Source organism: Anneissia japonica, unplaced genomic scaffold (genome assembly GCF_011630105.1).
Source record: "Anneissia japonica isolate Jap-2015-1 unplaced genomic scaffold, ASM1163010v1 scaffold7766_len575116_cov191, whole genome shotgun sequence".
Taxonomy (NCBI): domain Eukaryota; kingdom Metazoa; phylum Echinodermata; class Crinoidea; order Comatulida; family Comatulidae; genus Anneissia; species Anneissia japonica.
Genome location: NW_022694700.1, coordinates 488,039 through 498,963, shown reverse-complemented (window position 1 = coordinate 498,963; position 10,925 = coordinate 488,039). Strand labels below are relative to the sequence as shown.

General features: G+C 35.1%; 1 protein-coding gene across 1 annotated transcript in view; it reads left to right on the top strand.

Moving 5' to 3' along the window:
- The first annotated feature begins 2,301 nt into the window (after positions 1-2,301).
- LOC117101177 overlaps positions 2,302-10,925 on the top strand; it is a 15,307-nt gene continuing 6,683 nt past the window's right edge. Inside the window, exons 1-6 of the mRNA XM_033241066.1 lie at positions 2,302-2,654; positions 5,091-5,355; positions 5,674-5,751; positions 6,074-6,318; positions 6,776-7,049; positions 9,286-9,363. Of these exons, the coding sequence (XP_033096957.1) occupies positions 5,124-5,355; positions 5,674-5,751; positions 6,074-6,318; positions 6,776-7,049; positions 9,286-9,363 (907 nt within the window). The 5' untranslated portion in view covers positions 2,302-2,654; positions 5,091-5,123. The remainder of the gene's footprint in view (positions 2,655-5,090; positions 5,356-5,673; positions 5,752-6,073; positions 6,319-6,775; positions 7,050-9,285; positions 9,364-10,925) is intronic.

Here is a 10,925-nt window from a genome sequence, read left to right as displayed (position 1 = left end):
CCCTAGCAATTTAATAATAATAATAATAATAATAATAATAATAATAATAATAATAACATACAATCCTCATAACAACTCTTAAAAGTATTAATTGACTTACATAAAGAAAATTCAAAATAGAAGTTTAATTTAAGCCTAATATAATATAATGTAATATAATAATAAAAACTCAAGATCGCCTAAAGCGTAGTTACCACTCGTGGCAAACGATTATTAGCACTATCGAAAATACTATTGAAAGGAGCGTCTTGGAGGATGAAATTGTAGATGTATGAAATGGGTTTAAGATTGATTTCATTCGGTTCAATATTACAATGTACTAGTTATGGCACCAGTAGATTTATAGCGGTAGTACATTAGTCAGTGTTATGACCTCATTTATACCACTAGTTATTATTCATTCTTGGAAAGTTATGCAAGTGCTGATTGTTGTAGTTTAGCTATAGTGCAACTGATGTCAGCTGAATAATAAGGAATAGGACACACGTTTGGCTAGAGAACAAAAGAAATAATAATAATAGGCCTAATAATAATAGACCTAGTATTTATTTACCGGCAGTGTTTGTATACATTTGAAGCGTGAAGTAAAGAAAACAACACTACAATATTATCATGATGTCATTATTTCCGTAAAGTTAATGAGACATAGGCATAACACATAACAATATTAAATTTGTTATTATTTTTTGAGTTAAGACACTTTTAATGATATAGACCTAGTGTGTTAATTAGGATTTTTAATATGTTACAGTCTGGTATATCTATGTTTGGGTGAACCTTAATAATAATGATATTACCGGTATATAATGTGTATGTACTGCGCTTCACAGCTCCCGGTCAATCATTTTTTTAATTATTTGCCATGTTTGTCGAATTCGTAATAAATAAATAAATTATACTTCACAAGGCGTACATAACATCGGAATAACTTATACATACTATTAATTAAATAGTACCGGTAATATAATAAAAATGATACTAATAACTTACTACTAATTACTTTTTAACTTGGTTTGATAATAGAAAATTTCTCACATCAAACAAAAATGTTTTGACGCCCATTCCATAAATAATTATGGTATTGCATGTATTTCTTTGAAAACATCATTCTAAAATTGATTGATAAAAACTCAAGATCGCCTAAAGCGTAGTTACCACTCGTGGCAAACGATTATTAGCACTATCGAAAATACTATTGAAAGGAGCGTCTTGGAGGATGAAATTGTAGATGTATGAAATGGGTTTAAGATTTCATTCGGTTCAATATTACAATGTACTAGTTATGGCACCAGTAGATTTATAGCGGTAGTACATTAGTCAGTGTTATGACCTCATTTATACCACTAGTTATTATTCATTCTTGGAAAGTTATGCAAGTGCTGATTGTTGTAGTTTAGCTATAGTGCAACTGATGTCAGCTGAATAACAAGGAATAGGACACACATTTGGCTAGAGAACAAAAGAAATAATAATAATAATAACAGGCCTAATAATAATAGACCTAATATTTATTTACCGGCAGCGTTTGTATACATTTGAAGCGTGAAGTAAAGAAAACAACACTACAATATTATCATGATGTCATTATTTCCGTAAAGTTAATGAGACATAGGCCTAACACATAACAATATTAAATTTGTTATTATTATTTTTTGAGTTAAGACACTTTTAATGATATAGACCTAGTGTGTTAATTAGGATTTTTAATCTGTTACAGTCTGGTATATCTATGTTTGGGTGAACCTTAATAACAATGATATTATATAATGTGTATGTACTGCTCTTCACAACTCCCGGTCAATCATTTTTTTAATTATTTGCCATGTTTGTCGAATTCGTAATAAATAACTAAATTATACTTCACTAGGCCTACATACTACATCGGAATATCTTATACTTACTATTAAATAAATTTTAGTAATAAATAAAAATTATACTAATAACTTACTACTAATTACTTATTAACTTATTACTTGGTTTGATAATAGAAAATTTTTCTCACATCAAACAAAAATGTTTTGACGCCCATTCCATAAATAATTATGGTATTGCATGTATTTCTTTGAAACCGTCATTCTAAAATTGATTTATTTGAGATAGGCATACACAACGTAAGTGGTAATAAATATTCGCCTTTTTAATATTCCTACCATCTTCTGTAAATGTTATGATTCGCAATATGTAGCCATTCAGGCGGAACAAACGAGAGCATCGTGACCACACTCGATGTATATCTTGAAAATAGACCATTTTCATGCAAATTGTTTCGCTCGTAAATGAAGTAATGAATAATGCAGTTTTTTTTAGAATACCGGTACCACAAAGAAACGTGGAAATTATAATTTCGTAGCGCGAAGCAGTTGGTGACGAATATCTTTTTATGTAATATTGTGTATGTACAATTTATCGTTGGCAGCGCCAATCATTACGCGTGCTGTCGCTCACCGGTTCGTTGCGGAGTGAACACAAGAGGAAAGGTTTTCTTTGTCAAGAATTAAATCAAGTTTGGTTGCCAAGGCAGAGAATGAGCTGTAGTACTCATAGCAACCTTTTTTCTTATCGTTTTTGTAAATAATACCAGTGGTCAAACTCCTGTTGCATTTGATTTACATTGGCATAGAATACTGACTCTTCTGTAAAAACGTACCTACGTGGTAAGTGGTTGAAGTCACTTTATGCTTACGTGTAGTATGTATTTTATTTACTTTTTGTTTAGGCCTATGGCTATCCTAATTAAAATATGTGCATACATATTCTGCTGTAAAATAATTAAAAAAAAAACCCACTATAAACAGGCAGATCTCTTGTATAAGCAATTTTGCGCATCGATGCGGGTCAGCTTCTCAACCTTGAGGTTAGGGGTTCAATTCCTCGATGTGCATTTTACCTATACGGTTGCCCCTCCCTCTGCGCCCTAAAATACAATGGGAACTTGATAGGCTGGAACGTAATTGGCCTGATCACTAGCTGTAATAAAATGGCATTCTCCTCAGGGACTTGCGTATGTGTTCCATATTATGTGTTTGATCCATTGACCGGGAGTAATGATGTGAAGCCTTTATTTTCATCGTCACCGTCAGTCGAGTTTATCGAATTATGAGTTGTCCACTTCCCATCAACACCAATACGTTATATACATTTCACGCATTTCTCTATCATCAACCATATTGTAGCCTTTAGTTCTTCTTCCGTCCCGTGGATGCCCAAAACGTTTAGTTATATGGGTAGGGGTTGTTGCTATAGAATATGGATTCGATTACCTTAATCGTAGAGTGTGTGTCTAGTGCTTACTACAAATTTTTAGTGAGTTATTTAAACTGGTATTACATACCAGTACGTAAGACATGACTTTTGCAACGATGATTAACTTCATATCTATAAAGTATGCCAATATCAATTTTTATTACTTTCATGTAAAACAACTGGAATCAAGTCATGCAGAGGCAAAACTATATAGGCCTACTAACGTTACCTTGTACATAAGGAATCATTTAAATTGATATTCATAATTATTAAGAGTCTTTGAGAACAATCTAAAGTTCTTTAGCGCAATGACAATGTCAAAGACATTATTTCACTATTGGCCTGTTTCAACATTTCTATAGACTTTTTATTCAACTATTTCGTCAAGTAACGAGGAATATGTTTTTTGTCTTCATGGACTCTAATGTCTGATCTTTTGGTTGCAAATCCCTAATATTATTATAAAAGCACAATTTTGGGCCATACTAGGCCATACAAACATCCCTATCTAGTCAGCATTTTTCTGGAGCCGCCGCTCGCAATAAGGTGATTGAGGTGATGTTTTGGGGAAAGACTGGGAGGGGGAGTAGTAGGGGGGGGGGAGGAAAGATACTCCACCACTCCGCGAAGCTTATTTAGTCGCATGGTGGTGTAAGAAAGAATAATCCACGAATAAGATCTTCCTCTTTGCATATTACTTCCATTCATTGCAAGCTCAATACAAACACCACGACTTAGAATTATCAATACCAGTGGGAATAACACGCATCAGTACGGTACGAGGTATAGTAAATATCAATAATACGGTATGGTGGGTGATATTATTTAATTGAACAATACGTATACAGCTCAGTATGTTAAAGCCATTATCGCCTTTGCCTAATTGAGACGTTCCCTTTACCCCATGGATTTGAGGTGTGAATGTAAATTAAAATTAGTGGCAAAACGTTGTTATTTGAAACTTTATTTCTCTCTTTTTATATATTCACTGTGTCCACTAACGTTCTGTACTCCATAGGTCTGTATTTTGCATCTGCAATTCCTATTATTATTATTGGAGCCACAACACTTAGCTGTGTTTTCAAACGGATATTATTATTGTCTCTGCTGTTATTTATTTATTGGAGTGTTATATTATGAAATTTTACCAACAACTGCAGATGCGTTCAGTGCATTTATTGATTTAGGTAAATATCCTACTGAAAGGATTTACAGCGTCACTGATTTGCATGCTAACGTTCTCGTCGTAGGACGTGCGTTATGCAATTCGTGACTAGGATTTTCTGACACAGTGGTTTCCTAGCTATCACGGTAAAGTAGACTAATATGCCTGGAAATTCAATGTTAGATAGGCCTATAGGACTAGAGATGTTACAGAAACTATCGAAGCTTAATTGGAAGTTCATGAAAATAAATTTGATGACACGGAGGGTGATGATTACCTTATGATGACAATGATCATAATATATCAATGATGTTGACATTGATAAAATGATTAATTTCATATCAAGACCTTGTATATTTACAAGAAACGGGATAAATTTAACATTCTTACCCTTTATATATCAGTAAACAAATAATCTTCACTTTTATAAATGCGAAGCAGATACACGGTTAATGATACAATTATTCACAGTGCTATTCCAATTATTTTATGGAAGTTAAAGGGTCTTTTAAAATGCTTACACTACGGATTTGACTATTTAACTTTAACTTAATTTAAAAAAAATGATTGTATGGCGTTGGTGTAAACTATAATACAATACCTATACTCCCCTGGCCACGTAACAAACGATGCTACACTAATTAATCGATAATTCATAGCAGCATTTTTCGCCATCGTACAGTTTCATTGTTGGTATACAAATCAGAAAAGCACGATGTTCAAGAAAGACGAGCTACGGAAGTTCCAGAAAGAAGCACTGGAATCCCACAATGAATACAGGTCAATGCATGGAACGCCAAAGCTTAAGTTGGCGGATGACCTGAACAAGATTGCCCAGGCCTACGCCGAGGAACTAGCAAAAACCGACAGCTTCAGACACAGTAAATGCGATGGCATAGGAGAGAACCTTGCAATGCATTTTTCGTCCAAGTCTACTGACTATTGTGGTAGGTTAGCAAAATGTTATATATCTTGGAAGATTGTAAAAGAAATATAGGGAGCGGGAGAAATAGGAGAGCGAAAGAGTAAGATACCAGGCGAAGTTAATAAATGAGTGATTGAATACATTAATGAATAAATTCATACACAATCATACGAACGGATATTGTTTGAAAATAAATGAATGGATAAATACACTAATGAATGAAGAGATGAGTATGTGAATAAATTAATGAATGAATGGATGGATGAATTCGAAATGAAAAGGTAGAGGTCAACTTAATAAAATAACAATTTCATAACATCGATCTTGTTTATGTCTGCAGGCGGAGAAGCAACTAAGCAATGGTACAGTGAAATAGAAAAGTACAAATTTGATCGTCCTGGATTCACGCCTGGTACAGGTACGTTAATATTCTTTAGTTCACAAAGTTATTGAATTGGTTATTGAAAGGGTAGAAGACATGGAGGCCATTTCACAGATGGATGGTCGGGACCACCTCATCCCAATGGTTTAGGCTGGGGTAAAACAAAAAATATGTTTGTGGCACTGTCAGACTTAACATTTGAATAGGCCTATTTTATATATTTTTTTCTCCTTTAAAAAAAATTACAACAGAGAGCGCTATGGTAACCTTCTCAAGGAAAGTGTGATTCAAAAATCAGCTGTGTGTCTACTTCTGCCAATATATTCGATTAGTATTATTGAATAATATTATCTTCTAGGCCACTTCACTCAGGTTGTTTGGGCAGAAACCAAAGAGATGGGCATCGGTAAAGCCGTAACAAGAAGTGGCAAAGTAATAGCGGTAGCAAACTATCGTCCAACTGGAAATATGTTGAGTAAATTTAAAGACAACGTTCTACCTCCTAAAAAGGGAGCCATTGGTACAACAAAACACAGACATCGAAGTTCCTCTAGTAGCAGCAGCAGTAGTAGCGATGATGAGGAGAAGAAGTTAAAAGGAAAGGTGAGACATTCCTGTGGCAACCTTCGAGTTTATAGTTTTATTTACGATAATTAATTCGTCAAACAACTTTGACTGAGATTAAACTAAAATTCTATTGTTTCCCGCGCCGGAAAGAAGACAAAATAGAGGAATCTATGAACAAGTTATCACAGCGAATTCACGTGAGCCGATTTCCTTATACCAGCAAATTGAAAGTAAACACAATATTAATACCCACACGAATAGTGTGGTCTCTGTTTTTCTTAATTAACTTAATTACTTTTAAATGATATTTAAATAGATGTCTTAGGTAGGTGAAAGCAACAACGCTTCGAATAGGCCTATCCATGTTTTACGATGCAAAGTCCTAAGAAATTTCCAGTGGGGCTCAGTGGAACGTTCACATGTGCCATATTTTAAGCGGACCAAAGTTGTATATATCTATGATATTTTTTCTGTATATGGTACTACTTTACAGTTGGGCCTGTTCAAAAAGAAAAATAAAGACTCGGACTCGACAGATATCTCTAAATCTGAGCTCCGAAAATTCCAGAAAGAGATGTTGACAGCCCATAATAAACATCGCGAAAAGCACGGCGTACCGGCTTTGAAACTTTCTGATGAGGTCTGTAAAGACGCACAGAAATTTGCTGAAAAGCTGGCGAAGACAGGAAAACTGGAGCACAGCACTAACCAAGAGTACGGCGAGAATGTTGGCATGCACTATTCATCAGCTACGACTGAATATTCCGGTTAGTAATGATTTTTAAAATTATAATTATAGTTGTCTTTATTGAATAGGCCTATGTTATTTTTTGATTGTTTAATGTTAATTAAAAAACAACCATACAAGGTTTTTCATTTACGTCTATGTAAACTGTATTAATTTTGCCTTTTAATAGGAATAACCGACAACGAATTACATCAGTTAGTAGTTTAATTCTCTTATGTTAATGTCTTAAATCTAATACGCTGGTATAATACTTATTGTATAGGCCTACTTATTATGCCAGTTAACCTAAAAATCCTAAAGGTGGCCACCCTATGAAGCCAAGCTTACGATCCTTGAAACTAGCTCAGCTATAAACTGCTGTGCTGCTGAATAAATAAATAAAAAGAACCAGAGTTTCTATATTTCCATAACATTTCCTAAGGTCCAATACATAAGTACAATCACATTATTTCCAAATCTCTATTAAAACTAAGATGGCTATGATGCTCTCACGTTATGAATTTATGAGGCTTGAGGACTGATGTTAGCGTCCGGGGCATCCTGCATTTGTTTTGCAAATGTTATGCTTGTTTATGTGTCTATGTCCCCTCGGGGGGACACTATGTTATCATCAGGCAGCTTTAAGATGGCTGAAAAGTTAAATCCGGTGGAGGTGCATGATGGGCCATTTGTCATCGTAAGTACCTTGTTACTGCACCAAAGTCATAAAAGAAAATACAACAACATATATTATTTCCTGATAACCGAATCCCACGTGGATACTTTGTTTGTAAACATATCAGTGAGGCATAATAAGTATAGGATCTGTCTCTTATACACATCTAGATGTGTATAAGAGACAGATATATATTTGAAAATAAATTAGATGGTTACATTGCAAACTCTTTGTTTCTTGCTTTATTCAAAAATGTTTTGTTTTTGGAAGCTGATGTCAACATTAGAAAGCATAGCCTACATGAAGTCATATTATAGTAACTCGATGCCTATCAAATAAGTAATAAAAATTTGCCATAATTCATCAAATACCCGTGGCTTCCAGGGGGCTTCGCCCCCTGGACCCCCACCGGGGGCCCTTGGCGGCCCCCCTGGCCCCCAGCCAAGTGAGACTCGATTCGCTCCAAAGTGGGACTCGATTCGCTCCACTAGCCCCCCGTCGAGGCCTTTAGCCCCTCCGTCGGGCAGGTCCTGGCGCCACCCCTGTAGACACTCCCACTTTGAGCCTATTTTTGTAGAGTTCTGGCAGTCTGAAGTAAATATTCAAGTAATAGAAAAGGGACGGGTTTGCGAATAAAATCACGAGTTTTGAGAACAATACTGCAACTTATCATCTTTGTAGGTCTATTTTATTATGCTGTTTAGTTGAGTGGTCATTGTTATAAACGTGACCTCTGAAATCAATTTTCCATTCGACCATTACGGCACAATACAGTAATTGTATTAATTCAGGTTAGGCAATAGAGACCAGTCTCCTTTGTACAAACAGTTCTTTCAAATTATGGTCGTATTCTGGCCAAGGATTACTCATTATTGATGCTTTTGTTGCATTCTGCTGGCGAAAGGCCTAGATGGTTGTATAATCATAACGTAACAGGTAAGTGAGTAGACATAGGTTATAACAACTTTACAGCAGTTTATACCAATTGGTTTTTAAAGAGATTTCCGACATGGCTATAATACCAATTACAAACAACATTAGGCTAGCAAACGAGTTTGTTTTGGCAGAAGTAATCAATGGCATCATCTATGGGAACAGCTGCAGTTTATTTGCAATAACAACGTGCAAGACGTACTACTTTACGCAAGAGCCTCCTAGCTTCAAAAGTAAAAGAATCAGCTTGATACGGACTATACCTCCATGATACGGACTAGTCTTTTGGCAATATTGGGGATCCACTTCCATGTAGGGTGCTTCTGTAGGGCCTAATATGCCCAAGTGGTTGTCATCAGTTGCTAATAAGCTCTAAAGCTGTGTAAAATATTACTATTCGAGAAGTTAGGTAGTTCAGTATCTCCATTGCGTTTATTCCGTCGCTCTACTACAAAAACATGCCTACAAGATGGAACGATAAGTTCGAATTCTGTCTGTTTCTATTTTCAAATATTAATAAAATTTCTGTCTGTAGTTGTTTGATTATAAATAATTGATTTAGTAAGTGATTTATTGATTGGAATGATCGATCGATCTATAATTGATTGATTGATTTGGCCTAGGAATATTATTACCGTATGCATGTATCTTTAACTTTGTCTTTCAGGTACTGAAGCTACCAATCGATGGTATAGCGAAGTCAGTAAATACGATTTTTCTGACCCAAGGTTCAAGTCTGGAATAGGTACGAGGCATAATTCTGTTATAAAAAAAAAACAAACAAAAAACAAAAACAAAAACACAAGCATACACTTCCATCAGACATGACTCTCCCTACCATATTGTAAAGCCAACAAGAGAAACCAAAATAATTATGTTTTTATATTATCTAATATAATATATATTTTAGTACTATTAATAGGCCTACTACTACTATTAGGCCTAGGCCTACTAATGTTATTAGATATACACTGAAATAAACAAAACAACAAACCGATTACTTTCACACCATTACACATAACTGATCGTAAAAACCAATGCTCTGAATTTACACTAAATAAACTAAGTAAACGCATTTTAGAAGTACAAAAATAAATAATTTCCAATTTTTTTACCAGGCCACTTCACTCAGGTTGTATGGAAGGACTCGAAAGAACTCGGCGTGGGGAAAGCGATCACTAAAGACGGAAAAGTCATCTTCGTTGCAAACTACAGACCGCCCGGGAACATGAGTGGCGATTTCGACAAGAATGTATTTCCGGAGGGATATAGACCAAGCAAAGATTCAAAGAAGAAAGATGAAGAAAAGGATAAAAAGGTAGACTTATAATATATTAATAATTGATATTGGAATATTTTTATTCTTATAGGCCGCATCTCTGGTTATTGTACAAGGCCTTACTATTATTAGGCCTACTATCATCACTATCATCGTGACGTGATCGTGATCATCATCGTTTTCATCATTATCATCATCATCATTATCTTCATCATCGTTGTTAGCGACCATTACCATCTTCATTCAACTTTTCCTCCTTATTATCATCATCATTATCATAGGTCAATCATCAAGAGCCTAATCATCACCATCATTGCAATTATCACTACCGGTAAACTCATGGATTAATCGACGAACAATGTAAAACTGCTTCGATTGCTGTAGAGTGTTCCATAAAATATAAATTATTTGTAAAATTTTAGACGCCGTTTACTTCACATTTTCAAATGACATGAAAATGTAGTTCAGATGTTAAGACGATTGCCTCCCAATAATTTACTTAATTGTTCCAATATAGGCCTAGTAGTAATAGGCCTATATTTGGAAGTACTAACATACAAAGATGGTTATTAGGTACTTAAAAGGAATTAATTCTTGCACTCGTAGCCGATGATTAATTATTTTTAGATAGGTGTTTTTCATGTTAAATTTATAGTTTTATACTGCATAAATTACAATGAATCAGAATCGTTTCGATGAATCGTATATACAGATTTCAAAATCAGAACAGAAGCAGTTCCAGCAGGAGGCGTTGACCACACACAACGAGTATCGCGTAAAACATGGCGTCCCAAAATTAACTGCTTCGGAAGATCTGAATAAACACTCACAGAAATGGGCCGAACATCTAGCCAAGACCGGAAAATTCGAGCACAGTGAACAGCGGCAGTACGGCGAAAATATCGCCATGCACTACTCCTCCGAAACAACCGACTACTCGGGTGAGTAACTGTGTGTAGGGGCGTAATAGTTTCCAACAAAGATCTTATAAACACAAGATAGCGTTCTCCGGGATTTACGCGTGCAAA